General features: G+C 55.5%; 1 protein-coding gene and 1 long non-coding RNA gene across 2 annotated transcripts; one reads left to right on the forward strand and one right to left on the reverse strand.

Moving 5' to 3' along the window:
• Window positions 1-738: 738 nt before the first annotated feature.
• LEMD2 (LEM domain nuclear envelope protein 2) lies at window positions 739-13,281 on the forward strand. The gene is made up of 9 exons (XM_085083069.1): window positions 739-2,186; window positions 3,328-3,368; window positions 4,240-4,315; window positions 5,514-5,590; window positions 6,235-6,314; window positions 8,826-8,971; window positions 9,878-9,979; window positions 10,060-10,162; window positions 11,332-13,281. Exons 1-9 carry the CDS (start codon window positions 782-784, stop codon window positions 11,480-11,482), a joined length of 2,181 nt encoding a protein of 726 aa, XP_084939195.1. The 5' UTR covers window positions 739-781; the 3' UTR covers window positions 11,483-13,281.
• Window positions 12,176-16,558, reverse strand: LOC146426987 (uncharacterized). The gene is made up of 2 exons (XR_014856614.1): window positions 16,470-16,558; window positions 12,176-13,558 (listed from the first exon to the last, which is right to left on the reverse strand). It is a non-coding gene; the product is annotated as an uncharacterized LOC146426987 (long non-coding RNA).
• Between the last annotated feature and the right edge of the window lie 2 nt (window positions 16,559-16,560).

Consider the following 16,560-nt stretch of genomic DNA (forward strand, 5'->3'; position numbering starts at 1 on the left):
TCCCGAGGGACCACGGCGTGTCCCCAACTCCAGTGTCACACCTCCAAACCGGTGACACACAGCCAGCCCTCAGCACCTTCAGCACCGCCGTTCCATTACCTTTAATTAAATCCCGATATTACGCCACCGTATTCCAGCCGCTTTCATCACTTTCTTTAGCGGCGGCGGCAGCAAAAAGCAATTACTGCTCATCGCGGCGGTGCCAAAATAAATTTACAAGTCAACGCTTGGGTTTGCTGTTTGAGGTGTGGGGTGTGCAGAGACCCTCCTGCCCGGGAAATGTTTTGTGGATCTGGCTCCTGGTCCTGCCTGAGGTTCTGGCAGAGCTCGGCAACTGGGCGGAGATGAGGGAAACGCGTGTGGGGGTGGGAGGTGGCTGGGAAAGGAATGTTTTTGGGAGAATGGCCCTAAAAGCGTGACAAGATCGGGGTGAACCAAGCGGCAGCTCCTCGAGGAGCAGCCCCAGACAGCGATGGGGAACAACCCATCATCCCCACCGGCTCGCCCCGCAGCTGAGGAGGCTCTCGGCTTCTGCTGTCTCCATTTCTCCCCCTTTCCCCGCTCCTGAGGCCGCAGCAGCTCCCGCTGCTCCCTCAGAGCACGGCGGGATGGGGAGCCCGCGCCTCACTTGACCTTCCCAACATGGCGCCCGCCCCGCGCCCTTCCCCACACGGCCCGTGCCCTTCCCAACATGGCGGCGGCAGGGGCGCGCCGGGCCCCTCCCAAGATGGCGGCGGCGCTTCCCGCCTGCGGGGCGCTTCCGGCGGGGCCTGCCGCGGCCATGGCGGAGCTGACGGACGCGGAGCTCCGCAAGGAGCTGCTGGCACTCGGCTACCGCCCGGGGCCCATCACCGCCACCACCCGCAAGGTTTACATCAAGAAGCTGGGCTGCCTGCGGGCCGAGGTGGCGGCAGCCCGGCGCAGCGGCCGCACCGCGCCGCCCAGCCCGGGCCGCTCCTCCGCAGGGCCTCCGCAGGCCTCGCCCTCGCGGCAGCGCTCCGGCTTCGCCCGCGGCACCGGCGGGGCCGCCCGTGAGAGTGAGGAGGAGGAAGAGGAGGAGGAGGAGGAGGAAGTGGGGCGGCCGCCCGCGTCCCGCTGGGGGACGGCGGGGGAGAGCGGCGGGCAGTCCTGGGGAGACCCGCGCGGGTCCCCGCCGGGCCGGGGCGGAGGCGGCAGGGCTGAGGGCGGCTTGTCCCGGGACAGCCTCGGCAGGCTGAGCCCCTCGGAGCAGTGGGGGACGACCGTAGAGAGAGGAGGGGGTGGGCTGGGGGCATCCCTGGCCGGGCACGGGGGGTTCAGCCCCTCCTCGCCGTGGGACACGTCCGTAGAGAGGAGCGGGGCGCTCGGGGGGCTTGCGGGGCTCGGGGTGCAGAAGGGCGGCGGGCTGACCCACTGGGACACACCAGAGAGCGGCCGGGGGCTCAGCCAGGGGCTGGGGGCCACCCTGGATGGGTTTCGGGGCTCCTCACTGCAGTGGGGCGCCTCAGAGAGGAGCGGGGGGCTCAGCAGTGGCCTGAGACCAACCGCGGACAGGTTTCGGGAGTCCAACTCCGCAGCCCAGTGGAGCCCATCGGCCGAGAGGAGCGGGGGGCTCGGCAGCCGGGCTGGCTTGGGGCTGGATGGGGTTGGCGGGCTGAGCTCCACACCCTACTGGGGCTCCTCGGCAGGCTCCAAACCCCTTCCCAGCGAGGAGAAGGCCAGGAGCCATTGGGGGACATCAGGAGCGGGAATTGGGGCGCAGAGCTCCCGCTCTGCCTGGGACACAGCGGGGGAAAGGAAGGGACTGTCCAACAGCTGGTGGAGGCGGGAGAGCGAGGTGACCCCCAGCACCCAGTGGGGCTCCTCAGCAGCTCCCGGGAGGTTCAGCAGCCTGTTCAGGAGAGGGAAGGAGGACCTGGCTTCCAGCGTTGGGAAGGAGGCAGAGCGGGATGCCGGCAGCCGGGCTGGGGGGCTGATCCGGCGCTTCCCGTGGCGAGCGGCCAGCGATGGGGGACAGGCAGTGACCCCACGGGCAGCCCTGCTGCGCTCAGCCCCGAGGCAGCAGCAGGAGGGGAAGGGCAAAGGCTTGGAGTATTACCTGTCCCAGTTCCTCTGCTTCGCCAGCGTGGTGCTGCTCGTGATTTTTCTGGGCATCCTCGTGGTGAAGATGGTTGGGTCAGGCTGGCTGGACGGCAGAGAGGAGAGCTGTACGTGCACTGGTTTAATTCTCATTTCAACTTTACTCCTCACCTTCCTGCTTTCCCTTCATTGCCTCCATCCCCATCACATTTATCCTTCTCATCACCATAACCTGACCTCTCTCTTTCTGCCCCTCTTCCCATCCCCCCTTTTCCACGGGAAACCTTATTAATCATGGGAAGCAAATCAAATGTCAGCTTTTTCCAAACGAGTTTGGCCTTCAGTCCCTCAGAACCGTGGGTTTTATGTGGAGAGCCATTCCTGCTAGGCCAAGGATGGATTTTATGGGTGCCTGCTGGGCCAAGGATGGATTTTATGGTGTGACACAATGTCTGTGTAGCACCTGGCGTGTGTTTTTATGTTCTCTCTGCCAGCATGGCCCTTCCTGGCCTTTCTCCTGGCTGGGGGGAAGTGCAGTGAGTCAGTTCAGCACTTCAGGTGTGGCAAAGCTTCCATGAGAAATGGAAAGGGTTTCCCCAGCAGCTGGTTTGTACAGCAGGGTGCCCCAGCTGGAAGAGCTGGAAATGGGGCTATTTCAGGCTTTGAGCTGAAGGAGGATGGGTTTTGGGGCTGTTTTGGGAAGGTGCTGGTCTGAGCCTGGGCAAACTGTGCCCTTAATGTGGGCAGGGAAAGCTGCTGCATTCCCAAAGCCTGGATCAAACTGCCCAGTGCCACTGGATTCCAGCTTGGACAGGAATTTTGGAGGCAGGACTGTTGCCCGGCTGTGGATTCACAGGGTGCTGGAGGTGCCTCAGGGGCAGGCAGCTCTTCAAGCCCTGCAGAGCTCAGAGCTGCAACCAACCCTCCAGGAGAGTTCCTTTCCCTCCCTGGCTCTGCTGGGACATTTCAGGTTCCCTGGTGGGCAGCAAGGAGCTTCCCTGGAGTGTAAAGATCAGCGTGAAGCATCTCCTCAAACAGCAGCTGTTAAAACATCCAGCCCCAGCTGAACACGTTCATCCCCTGCATCATTTGTGTGTTTTTCCTCAGGGCTGCTCCTGGAGGGGTTGTTGGCATCTCAAGGTGCTGCCAGGGGGAGATTAGAAGTAGCAGAATAAGGCTTTAAGTCGAGCTTGCTTTTAAAAAGATAATTATTTTCTTGATCAAAGCTCTTGTTTGCAGTCAGCTAACTCACTGTCTTCTCTCTCCTAGTTAATCTCTTGCCTGTGGATTGTGACAAAAGCACGGATGATGTAAGCATTTATTTTATTTATCTTCAGTCTTGTGAGTTCTCACAGATCAGTGGTTATGCCAGGTATTCTATTCCACCCATAGCAGGATCACTGTAAAATGATTAGTTCTATCGTTTTACAGAAAAATTGGGACTTGATGAGTTGGAATTAATGGGCCAGATTAAGTTAGGAGTGTGTATGAGACTCTGAAAGATAAAAATTTAAATTCCCAATTATGTGAATCAGTTTCTTTTAACAGTTGTACCAGCAGTGCTGTTGGTTTGCAATAAAGCTGTTTTCAGCTTTAACAGTAGAGAATTTAATCCAGCTAATTCCCTCAACTCCACCATGGAGTGTCTGCAGAGCCCTGCTCCTCTGTGAGGATGGATTACTGGAAAAGCTGGGGCTGCTCCATCCCTGGAAGTGCCCAAGGCCAGGCTGGATGGGGCTTGGAGCAACCTGGAAGGTGTTGGAGGTAGAACTGGGTGAGATTTAAGGTTCCTTCCAGCCCAAACCTCTCATGATTAGGAGAGAGAAGGTTTCGTGTTGGATTCTGAGCAGTGGTGTGCTGGGATGTTCTGGAGCTGGGATCTGTCCATGGTGGGTCTGAGGCTGGTGCTGCAGGCTGGGCTGGGGGCACTTTATAGAATCTCAGAATCCCAGACTGGTTTGGGCTGGAAGGGATCTTCAAACTCAACCAGTTCCACCGGGCAGGGACTTCCAGAGGATGCACAGGGTCACCTGTGCCTGGAATGTTCCTCTGCTCAGGTGCTTTGGTTGGAGCTGGTGGTGCAGGGCTGAACCAGCCTCAGTGCTGTGGCTGTCTGGTGCCTGGAGCTGCAGTCCCCCTGGTGATGTGTGTCCTGTCTCTGTCCCTTTCTGTGCCCTGCAGTTCTGCCAGGCCAAGCAGAAGGACGTGACCATGGCTGTGCTGCACGAGCTCTACAGTTACCTGTCCGTGCAGGCAGGTGAGTGCCAGGGCATCCCCACCCTGCTGAGCCTGCAGGGCTTGCCTCTCCCAGCTCCTGCTCGCTTTTATCCCGCTCTGGAATGGTTTATGGAACAAGCAGTTCCATGGAGGAGCTCTGAGGCAGGCAGGGAATAGGAAAGCAGCAAAAGGTGGGTTTATTTTAATTCTGAGTGGTGCTTGGCTGATGCACTCCTATCACCCTGCTCTGGTGAGTGAGCCTTGTTTGGGATGTGTTGGGAATTTGGGGTCAGGCTGGTTGGGTTTGTGATTCTTTCCTACCAGCAGCTTCAGGACAGAGTCAGGAAGTGTAAACTGCTGTGTTCTTACAAATAAAGCGACTTTAAAAAATTGAATTGCCGTTTCTGCTGAAGAGTGGCAGCAGATGGGTGAGTGCCTCTCTCCTTTCTCAGCACAGAGCAGGACAGGCTCTCTGGGCTGAGGAGCTGACCCAGCACAGCCCCTGCTCCAGGAGGAAATCCAGCCCATCACTGGTATTGTGGGATGGAGGAGGCTGCTGGAAATCCACTGTGTGAGCAGGGACTCGTTCAGCAAGATTCACAGCAGTGGTAATCAGCAAAAGGGTTTCAGCTCTATTTGCTGTACTTCAGACAGGCTGAACCTTTTGGATACTGAAGCTGCACAGAATTCCCTAAATCTTCTCAAATCTGACTTTGGATTTCCATCAGATTTACTTAGCACATTTGTTTAGTCAACTTGGTGAGGCAAGATTTAGAGGATTGAGTGCCTTGCCAGCTTTTCTCTGCCTGGGTTAGAGGCAGAGCTGTGATTTCAGCTCCTCGGAGGCGTTTTGAACACTGATCATTAACTCCTCACCTGATACCTGGTGGCACCAGGGCACAGCTGTGGTTCTGTGCTCTGCAAGGGGCAGAAACAATACTTTTCCCCCTCATTGTGTGTTCAGCAGCTCTGAAGTATCAGGTTTGATTGCCCTTATCCAGCAGCAGCTCTCAAGTGTGAGGTTTGATTGCCCTTATCCAACCTCCGTGCAGGGGCTGAGCATTTTATTAATAGTCATAATCTGATCTGCCTGCAATATAAATCTCACCCTGGAATCATTTTGCTCAGGGCTGGTTGGAAAGGAGAGCATTTCTTGGTATACATTCAGAGCCTTAGTTCTGAGCCGTTCGAAGGCTTTTTTCCAAACATGATTTTTCTGTTTGACTTTCCTTTCCCAGGTAATTTTGAATGTGGGAACCCTGAGAACCTCAAAAGCAAATGCATTTGGGTTAGTGAGGCGAAGGATCACGTGCTGGTGAGTGAGCTCTGAGCAGCTTTGTTACAACCCAGTGCTTAGTCTCTTATAAGGCAATAAATAATAGACACTAAAACAATTCACCATCCATTTTACTTTCTCATCCTGCTTTGATTTTCTCCCATATCTCTCACTTCCCCTTTGGCCAGTCCTGTTCTCAGCAGTTCTGCTGAAAATCATTTTCTCCTCCATCTCTGATTCACCCCCTGTAAATCTTAATGGTTTGTTGTTTCACTGGAGCCATCAGTCTTGTGAAACCAGAAATTTCCCTGGATTGAGGGCTGGGCAGAAGAAGGATTTTTCTCCACTGCAGAGTGTCAGGAGACAGACTGCTCTGATCCAGCATTCCATTTCTTTCCTGGTAAACTGTCAGTGAGATTATGTTGTATTCAGTGGTTAGCCCTAACAGTCTGGGATGGTGTTATTTCACACAGTGCTTCATGCCTCATCTCCCCAGTCAGAAGACTTTAGGCCAGGCAGACCTTCAGGCTTAGTTCTCCTCCCTCCATTTTGCAGAATCCCTATAAGAATTAACCTGGGGACAGACCCTATGGAATGAATTCTCCCACTGCTGTAATGAAATCGTGTTGGTCAGTATTTTAAATGAATGGAGGACTAATCATCTTATGGCTTCCTTTGCACAGAATGTAACTGGCAGTTCCTCTCAGAAGTTTGAAGCTGCCCTGCACTGGATACTGAACAGCAACAAGGATTTGGGAATTCGGTAAGCAGGGACCTGCTGTATCACAGTTAGGGATCTGCAGCAAGGATTTGGGAATTTGGTGAGCAAGAACTGACTGTGTCAGAGTTAGGGATCTGCAACAGGGATTTGGGAATTTGGTGAGCAGGAACTGACTGTGTCAGCGTTAGGGATCTGCAACAGGGATTTGGGAATTTGGTGAGCAGGAACCCACTGTGTCAGAGTTAGGGATGTGCTGATATTGAACAGCAACGAGGATTTGGGAATTCTGTAAGCAGGAGCCCACTGTGTCAAAGTTAGGGATCTGTTGGTACTGAACATCAACAGGGATTTGGGGATTTGGTGAGCAAAAACCCACTGTGTCAAAGTTGGGGATTTGGTGATACTGAACAGCAACAAGGATTTGGGAATTTGATAAGCAGGAGCCCACTGTGTCAAAGCTGGGGATCTGGGTGGAATTTGACAGGGTCAGTGGTGCCCTTTAGCTCCCAGAGCTCGTTAGGCTTCAGCAGACAGGCTGGGATTGGCTGTGGCAGAGCTTGCTGGGCAAACTTCCAAAGGAAAAGTACAGCCCTGCAGCAGGGTGGGAACTGAGCTCCCTCCAGCAGCCTGACTCCCAGCCCTGCCTGTGGGATGCTGTGTCCAGGGGGTGGAAGTGGGAGGCCAGGGCTGCTCGTGGCCAGCAGTGGTGGTGAGGTGGCCCTGGTGTCCTGCCCAGGCTCCTGTGCCTACAGCTCTTTAGCTTGCCCATGTGGTCACTTTTCCCAGGATAACTTCTCTCCAGTACATTTGGGTCACCCAAAGCCCTCTGTGCAGTGGGTGATGTCACCTGTGCTTTGGGATCCTCTGGAGCAAGTCCTGAGGAGGAGGAGAGGGAAAGGATGTTGAATGATACCTTTAGGGTCACTTGTGTCTCTGGCAGAGCACTCAGTGCACACTAAAGCCCAGAATCCCTGAGGGATCACCAAATCCTAGCTGGGCAGCAGCCCAGAGCACTGAGTGCCACATCCAAGTGGATACCTGCAGGGATGGGAACTCCACCACCTCCCTGGGCAGCTCCTTCCAGTGCCTGAGCACCCTTTCCATGGAGAAATTCCTCCTGGATGGATGGGCTGACTGACTGTGGGTTGTTCTTGGATCACTGAGGGGGCATTTCTCAGCCAGCAGGCTCCATCCATGAGAAAGAACAGCAACACTGAGTTTTCAGGGAAAAATCAACATCCAGTCCATAATCTGAGGAAAGAGTCTCACCCAGAGTCAGCAGCCATCATCACCTTCCTCTGGGAAGCGTGGGCTGCCTCCAGTCTCTGCTAACTCCAAAGCCTTAACAGTTGTTTGCATTTTCACGTTGCTAAATGTGTCTCTGATTAAGTGAAGTGCAGCAGTTGTGGTGCTGGAGTTGGTGGGCAAGGCTTGTAGGAATTCCCACTGCTCCATTTGCTCTTAAATATTCTTTCAGCTGCTGCTGTGATCCACGGATCAGACAGTGTCTGCTGCTTTGATTCCTGGGGTGTGCAAATTCCCAGGATGGGCCATGCTTTCCTTAGGGGCAGGGCTGGATTTGTAGGTGGGCTGGGAAACCAGAGTTTTCAAATTTTGTATTTTTCTGCTCCAGCACTTCCCGAATCAGAAGCCGTGGGATACAATATCCTCCCACTTTTTATTTTCTTAATTAGCAGCTCTACTGGCTGGTCCCCAAACAGCTCTGCTTCCCCTGATCCAGTGTGGCAGCATCCCCAAAACCCTGCCCCTGGCGTTTTTAGCTACACAAGATTATTTTTTAGTCGCTAGTCTGAGAGGCAGGGCTGAAAATGAGCTTTGCACTGGGTGATTCTGCTGCGTGTTTTAAATATTTCCGTGGAATTTGGGTTGTAAATAAGACAAGGGGGTGGGAAACAGCTGTGTGTGTGCAGAATCCAGAAGTGAGGCTGAGCTGATTGGTGAGCTGAGCATCGGTAAATTGAGCAAACCTCTTTGTCTAATGGGCTCTTCAGTGCAGACAGAATTAGGAGCTTAAAAAAATAAACCCCCTTGGATGTGGTGGATGTCCCTTGATGGCTGTGAGCTGTGGGGATGGCTCAGTGTGGAGTGAGCCTGGCTTGGGCTGTGTAGGGGTGTGCAGGGCTCTGTGCTGATGCTCTGTCACCCTTTGAGCTGTCCCTGCCCCAGTCTGTGTCCCCAAACTCCCCCTGCCAGGGCTGAGCAGTGACTCTGACTCAGGGAACATTTCCATCTCCGTGCTGGGAGGTGGGAATCCAATTTGGAGCTCAATCTTGAGCACGCCGAGGGAGGCTGTCAGAGAGGCTGCTCAGGGAGCCTTCACCGTGCCAGCAGGAGCTGCAGCCCCACTGCCTTCCTGAAGCCACATCCATCCCTGCCTAAGCAGCCAGGCCCAAAATGTTCTGGCAGGAGGCTCTGCCTGGATGTGGAGGCATTTCCTGCTGCATCCGCAGTCTGGTTGTTCTCCCGCTCTTGATTAAAGATTGCAGTTGGAGCTTGCTCTGCTCAGTGAGATTTTCTGCCTCTTCCCACCAGGTTGAAAGGCAGGGACCTGTCAGAGCCTGTTTCCAGCGTGGAGGAAGTGTTCTGCCTGGAATCTGCTCACCCCCAGATGGGGCTGGGCTGCCGTTTCCGCCGGGCTGTGGTCACTGCCATCATGAACCTGTTCCTGTTCTTCTGGAGTAAGTGTTTCTCAGGGCTCAGCTGCAGGGATGAACCCCTCTGAGCACATTCCTCAGCCAGAGGAAATGCCTAACAGAGGTGAAATAAATCTGCTGATGAGTTAATGTCTAATTAACCTTTGTTCTGGCAGCACAAGAGACCCACAGCCCTCCTCTTGTGCTTAAAAGTTGCTTTAAATCAGGCAGCTGATGAGCTCTCTGGGTATTCCTCAAGTACCCATTATTATGGGCTGCAAAATAAGTGTGTTAACTTACCTAAAGGAGTCAGTTTTTCTTTTCTTTTTTTTTTTCTTGCTCTAAGCTCCCAGGTCCTCCAGCTTTTTTAATAATGCCTTGTAGCATTTCAGGGTTGGAGGTTTTATTGGAATAGTCTGTCACGCCTCAGCTGAGACAGGGGTTTTACCCAGCGAGGTGATAACGAGAGCTGTGTCACTGCAGGAGTTTCTAATCCAGCCTGACACCGAGGGGGTGGCAGGGGACACTCGTGTTTATTGCAGACCCTGAAGTCCTGCTGGGGGCATTGTCAGTGCTAAACCTTCCATACACATCTCCCACATCTCCAGGCTTTATTTCCCTATCCAGCAGCTCTCCACGGAGCAGTGAAACCTGACAATCTTCCAGAGTGATCCTTGTGGGGGAGGCCTCTGGCAAGGACTCCTCTGGGACTTGCAGAGCTGAGGCCCTGTGCTTGTGCTGGGGTTTCTCTTTTGGGGCAGCTCCAACCACCTCATCCCACATCCCCAGGAGCTCTCATGCTGCAGCTGGGGGCATCACCAAGGGGTTTTGGGGACCAAAAGCATTCACCCAAATTCAGTTCCAAGCAGGGACACAGTGTCAGAACAAAACCTGCATCCAGCAAATATCCAGCTGCCAATTCCTGAATTGCCTTTGTTTTTATCCTCTCAGGTCTGATAACCCTGTGGGGCATCCTGATCTTCCTGCGGTACCGCTGGCGGAAGATGGAGGAGGAGGAGCAAGCCATGTATGACATGGTGAAGAAGATCATAGGTAGGAGCTGTGGGAATGCAGGGAGCCCTGCTCTGCTCCCTGCAGGCTTGTCCTCACTGCTGTGTCCTCCTGTCCCCCAGCTGTTGTCCAGGACCACTACAAGGAATGGGAGCGGAATTTGGAGCGTTATCCCTACGTTGGCATCTTCCACGTCCGGGACAGCCTGATCCCTCCCCAGAGCAGGTGAGCTGCCTCTGGGCACTCAGGGGGGCTGGAAGCAGCAGGATGGGATTCAGCACAGCTCCAAAATGCAGCCCTGGAGGGATGCAGGAGCAGCCTGGAGCCTTTGGGTTGGGAAAGGCTTGGACACAGCTCAGGGTGTGGCTGCACCTGGTGCAGATCAGTGTGAGAGCCCCAGGGCTGGTCCTGCAGTGCCACAGGGCTGCTGTCACTTGTGCAGTGCCACAGGGCTGCTGTCACTTGTGCAGTGCCACAGGGCTGCTGTCACTTGTGCAGTGCCACAGGGCTGTTGTCCTTGTTCTGGCCAGCACCACCTGCATTTGGTTTGCTTGGACATGGAGCATCAGGTGTCCTCTGCTTCACCTGGTGGCTGTCTGCTGCTGTCCCCTGTCCCAGACATCCTGCCTGGCTCTCCAGACAGTGCTGAGCTCTTCAGAGCAATTCCCATGAGCTGAGCAGGATATAGGGGCTCTTGTGAAATCTTGGAAGGATTCCAGTTTGAGTTGGGCAGCTGGGGAGGGAGCTGGAGTGAGATGGTTGGGTTTGGGGCTTTCTCAGGCTGGCTTTGGGGCTTTCTCAGGCTCGGTTTGGGGCTTTCTCAGGCTCGGTTTGGGGCTTTCTCAGGCTCGGTTTGGGGCTTTCTCAGACAGGAGTTGTGGTCAAGGCTGTTGCTCTGTGGGTGGTGGGGCTGAAGGGCTGCTTTGCTCCATCTCTGCAGGGCTGTTTCTTGTGTTTTGGTTAAATGGAGCTGTTTTGTTCTGCTGTGAGGTGTTCAGCATCCCCACTCTGTATCAGACACAGCACTCCTCTTCCAAGGGATGACTGCAGCAGTTTGACCCAGCCCTGGGTGTGAGCTCAGAACTGCTGGATCCAAAGCTGGGGTGAACATCAGCCTGTCCCCCGGCTCAGATCTCTGTGTGCAGGATGGGAAAGGGTGATTTGCTCAGCGAGTCCCTTTGCAGCACAAATTGAGGCAGAAATTCAGGGCACTGACAGAGCCTCTCATCTTCCCCCCAGGCAGGATTTGTGTGGCCATGCCCTGGGCTGAAATCTCTCAACCAGCGTTTGTTTGCTGCCCTTTTCCGCCTGCACAGAGAGCAGGAGGCAGCCAGATCCTCAGGGAAGCACAACGAGCTCAGGATTCTCATTTCTTTTCTTGCTGTTCCTTGCAGAAAAAAGATGAAGCGGGTGTGGGAGAGAGCCGTGGATTTCCTGGCCTCCAACGAGTCCCGGATCCAGACAGAATCCCACCGGGTGGCGGGGGAGGACATGCTGGTGTGGAGATGGACTCAGCCCTCGTACCTGTCGGACTCAGAGCACTGAGGGGCAGCAGGAGTGCAGCAGCCGTGGATTTTTTGGATCCTCTGCAAGGCTCAGGCCCCTCGGTGGCGGTGGGAGGAGCAGGGCCTTTCTGAGGGTTGAGGGTTTGCACGGCTCTGCTTGCTCTCCTTGCTGAAACTCTTCCAACACACACATTCAGGGCAATAATGGCTTGGGAAGGAGGTGGGTTTGAGCTGGAAATCTCTAAAGCAGCGATGGTTTAGGGATTGGAAGATGGGAAGCTGGAATTGCACCAAAGTGAGCCTTCCACAGAGACCTGGCTCCCGTGGCAAGCAAACAACAACCTGCAAAGAATAACTGCACAACCCCTCTCGAGGGCTGGGGGTGCAAAATTTGACCTCAATTCTGCAAAGGCCGACTGGTGGCAGAGTCCATCAGGGAATGTGCTGAAAGATAACATTTCCCATGGAAACATTAGGGTGGCAGTTCAGGCGTGTCTTTGTCAGCATTTGTTTTTATCAGCTCAAAGGCAGTGAGGGAGCACTTGCTGCTTCCCAGCGAGGAAAATGTTCTGTGTTGGCTTCATCCATCCAAAACTGGGGAGAGGGGGAGGAGTTGGGTGAAGATGGGCCTGGAGAGAGGGAGCCTGACGTGCCTTGGTGGTTTGGGCTGGGCTGGGGCTGGTGGAGGAGAGTTGGTGACCCTGTTACACTTTCAAGTCTGCAGTCTGTGTGCTTCTGTTCTTTTGGGGTGGGGTGGGGTGGGATTTGGGTGGAAAATAAAGGATCTAGGACGCTTCTAAAGGTGCTTTCCTGTGGCTCCAGCCCAGGATTGCTCCGTGGCTCTTCAAGAGCAGCTTTGGGAGGGCTCTGAGGGCTCAATGTTGGTGTTTCAGCTGGGCAGCTCCGTGTCTGTGTTTGTGTCAGGGCAGGGATGTGGCAGCACTGGGATTGTCCCCGCGGGTCCCAGGAGCAGCCTGGCTCCATCCCAGCCCTGCTGCATCCTTGCCTCGTGTCTGTCATCACTTGGTTACTTCAGCTTCTGTTTCTGTCCAGCAGAGGAACGACTGTTTCCCAGGAAATGGCACCGGAGTGTGGCAGTTCAGGCTCGGCTCAGGAGCTGCTGCTCTGCTCTCCAGGGCTGGGCAGCACCTCCCGAGGCTGCAGGGCCCAAATCCATGGCTGGAGAGCCTGCAGGGTGCAGCCAGCAGGGATTTGAGCCCCGGGGTGTTGCTGTCCTTGAGGAGATGCTGGGCTGGCTGCACAGATTGCTCCTGTCCCAGCGAGGGCACAGCCCTGCCTCTGATGCCACTCCAGGTGTGTTTCCTGTGCCACTCCTGCTCACCTGGCACAGTGGGCACCTCTCCCCACCTGGGGAGTTCCCCTGGCACCCCTCAGGCTCCGTGTGGATGGAGCAGAGCTCCCCAGGAGCAAGATAAGATCTTTCCCATTAAATGGGGAATGTCCTGCGTGGAGGTTGCTCTTACCCCAGATTTTTGGGTGTGGGTGTTTGGGCAGGAGACTGACAGCCCTTCAAGGCAAGGACCAGCCCCTTGCACTAATAAATAGGGAGTAAGGGCAACCTTGATTCTTCCAAAATGTATCAAGATAATCACTGCTGCCAGAGAGATTCTCTCAAACACTGGTGCCTCTGTTCTTAAACCTTTTTAAACTCTTGGTGAGCTTTTTTAACCATCCAGAAGCGCAGAGTCAGGCATTGCTGTCATCTTTTTTGTACTAAACCCGGTTTTGTAGAACAAACTTCAATGGCTTGGTGCTGTTTCTATGTTCCATTTAGCTCTGTATAAAAATCAATATCAAAAATAAATTTATTACCCGTAATTTACTCCCTTTATTTGTACTGAGGAATGCACAGAAACCGCAAAAATTGAGTGCTTTTGCTGGGATCAGGTCGAGTTCCAGTTTCTCTCAAGTTTTTGGGTGTGGCAGGAGCTGTTCCAGAGTCATCAGTGTGTGACTTCTGTGGAAAAGGGTGACTCAGGTTCGGTTGGATTCATCTCATCCTGCGGTGACAAAGGGGATTTCCAGCGGCTCAGGAAAGGGGTGGCTCCGTGGCTCGGTTAGCAGCAGGAGCTGCATCCCCTCTGGCTGCTGGTTGCTGAGGTTTGGGAACAAAAGGGAAGGAACAAAAGGTTTGGGAATCAATGCAGAGCTGCCTCTCCGCAGGCCCTGCATTCCTGGGGCGATGCTTTTACCCAGGTGAGGTTGCTAAGCTACAGCTGGAATCCATTCAGGTGTTTGGAATGGTGCTGTTTGGAGCGATTTCCTGTGCCAGGGGGTGTTAGCTCTCTGCTGCTGGCTGTGACTGTCACCCCTCTGCCATCTCCTCTCTCCAGGGCACAGCAGATCCGTTCCATGCTGGTTTTTCCACCAGATTTCCTGGGAATAGTGGATTCTGCCCCCCCTGCCCTGCTCCCCTCCCAGCTCCCTCTGCCAACCCTCTGCTCAGGGGCCTTTCCCACTTCCTTGCCAAGGAAATTTCTATAATTAACCACATTTCTATAAATATCATCCTATTTATGATAAGCCACTGCGTCCCTCCCCATCAGGGAGGCAAACAGCCCGACGAGGGCTCTGAAACAGAACTGCCCCTTCGTCTTTTCCTTCCCTGCTTCCATTTAAAGCCCTTCCCAGGATGTTTTTCCTGCTGATGCTGCACCTTGCTGATGGGCACAGAGTCAGGGCACGGGGCCAGCTCTCCTGGAAAGATGCAGGGAGCTGGGGAGGGATGGGCTCAGCCAGGGAGGGAGTCCTGCCTGGAGCTGCCACCCATCCAGAGCCATCCACTGGGATTTTATCCCTGATTGCACCCATCTTTAAGGAGCAGCCTCCAGGAGGGGGTTGTGGGTGACAATGAATGACCCTCGCTGTGTCCCCACCTCCCAGACTCTCACACAGGGCCAGGCCTGTCCAGCAGCACCTGGAGAAGAACAATTTTTTGTAGGAACACTTCTGTGGGGTCAGTAGGATCTGATGCAAAGCCCACCGGGGTCTGAGCCCCATGTTCCCCTCCCTGGAATGTCCTCTCGGGGGGCAGGACGACACTGCAGCCACCGCTGATGTCCCTGTGAGGGAGGACAACATTCCCGGGGCCCTGCACTGGGAATATCGGATGAATTCCGGGGCGCTGAGCTCACCCAGGAGCAGCCTTGGCTCCCCCAGAGCTCAGCCTCCACCTCCCCTGCCAGCGCTCCCTGCCCGAGCCGGCCTGGGACAGCTTTGGGGTGGGACCCTGGCCAAGGAGGGAACATGGCTGTGCCTGTGATTAGTTCCTAATTAGCACAGCTCGAACACCAGGCGCGGTTCTCTCCGCTCGTTAGCAGAGCTCACTAATTACCTCTGCGGCTGCCCAGCCCCGGCACCCCGCGGGGCTCCTGCTCTGACCAGGAACCCTCCCTGTGCCCCCCGAGTGCCCCCCGAGTGCCCCCCGAGTGCCCGGACACGGCTCCAGCCTGGCATTCCCCAGCACGGGAATGAAACACGGGAGACAGCCAGCAGCATGGGCTCTGCCAGGGGAAAGGTGGGCACTGCCAGGTGGGCACTGCCAGGTGAGCTCTGCCAGGATGGAAGGTGGGCACAGCCAGGGGGAAGGTGGTCTTTGCCAGGATGGAAGGTGAGCTTTGCCAGGTGAGCTTTGCCAGGATGGAAGGTCAGTTCTGCCAGGGGAAGGTGGGCACAGCCAGGTGGGCAGTGCCAGGATGAAATGTGAGCTGTCAGGATGGAAGGTGGGTTCTGCTATGGGGGAAGTTGGGCTTTGCCAGGATGGAAGGTGGGCACTGCCAGGTGAGCTCTGCCAGGATGGAAGGTTGGTTTTGCCAGGGGGAAGGTGGGCTCTGCCATGAGGGAAGGTGGGCACTGCCAGGTGGGCTCTGCTAGAGATGCTGTTCTGGGCTCCCCAGTGCCCCAAGCCAGAGCTGGGCACTCAGTCCTGTCTCTCCCTGAGCCCTGGCATGGCTCTGCCCCCTTCCTGCCAGCTCTGGGGTGGTTAGATCTAAAGCCTGGCATGTTTGGGGTTGGCAGCCTGGCTTGGCTGCTCTTAGGGGGCAGTTGGAGCTGGGGAAGGGCAGAAGCAGGCAGGGGTGGCAGGACCTGGTGGGCACGAGGGAACTGCCCTGGAGAAGGAGGAGGAAACACCAAGAGCAGCTGGACTTGGGGCACAGGAGAAGGAGGAGCAGAAACCCCTCGTCTGGCTGTGCAGAGTGCTCAGATCAGCTTTTTCTCTGTCAGACACCAATATTAAAATCAACCCCCAAATAAAAAAGCATTTTGCTGAGCTCAGATTCCAGCCCGAAGCAGAGTGAAGCCAGGCCTTGGGAATCTGGGTTTTTCTTTCATCCTTGTCTTTCATCTCAGCCTCTGCCCCCACCCTCAGCTCGATCCCTGTGCTCATCCTGAACCTGTTTTCTCCCCTCCAGCCAGCGGGAATTTCCACATCCATCAATCCTTATCCCAACTGCGAGTCTTTTTTCCCTGGAGGGATCTCTGAGAGGCCCCAGGTCTGGGCACAGCTTTGCTGAAGTCCTGCTGGGGACTGGGGGTGAGAGTGGGCACTGTCCCCTCCCTGTCCTGGGTGTCCCCTCCCTGTCCTGGCTGCTGCCCGGGCTGTGTGTGCCTCGTGATTCCCTACAAACCACGCAGATCCCATTCTCTGGGGCGCAGGGGCTGGCAGGAGCCCTTGGCACATGCTGGACAGGACAGTGGGGCCTGGGGGGGGCACACGCTGTCCTTGACTGGCTGCAGGGGACACAGTGGCCCTGGCAGGAAGCTCGCTGGGACTTTTCCATTCCCCACACAGCTCCCGAGCTCTGACGTTTGTCTTTTCCCAGCACGAGGCTGTTGGCAGGGTTGGAGTTGGGAATTTTGGATCCACTCACCTCCTGCCCAGCTTTGGGCAAACCCCAGCCTTGCCCCCCTCGCCACAAACACCTTTCCTTCGCCACCAAGGGGGATTTTCGGTGTCCCCCAGCCCCTCTCCCCACCCCACAGCCCCTGTCCCTCTCCTCCCGCACCTCCCCGCGGTGTTTTTCCCGGTGCTTTGGGATCTCTGGGAAGCTCCATCCCCAGCAGGGAGGTGACAAACCCGGTGGGCGCCGAGCTGAG

This window comes from Lichenostomus cassidix, chromosome 26 (assembly GCF_008360975.1).
Source record: "Lichenostomus cassidix isolate B80296 chromosome 26, HeHo_3.0, whole genome shotgun sequence".
Taxonomy (NCBI): Eukaryota; Metazoa; Chordata; class Aves; order Passeriformes; family Meliphagidae; genus Lichenostomus; species Lichenostomus cassidix.

Bases quoted from the DNA above. Each gene is read 5' to 3' on its own strand.
- LEMD2 (XM_085083069.1), top strand. From the start codon at position 782: ATGGCGGAGCTGACGGACGCGGAGCTCCGCAAGGAGCTGCTGGCACTC. The intron at 3,369-4,239 runs GTAAGCATTTAT...TGTGCCCTGCAG, and splicing joins GTGACAAAAGCACGGATGAT to TTCTGCCAGGCCAAGCAGAA. The intron at 6,315-8,825 runs GTAAGCAGGGAC...TCTTCCCACCAG, and splicing joins AACAAGGATTTGGGAATTCG to GTTGAAAGGCAGGGACCTGT.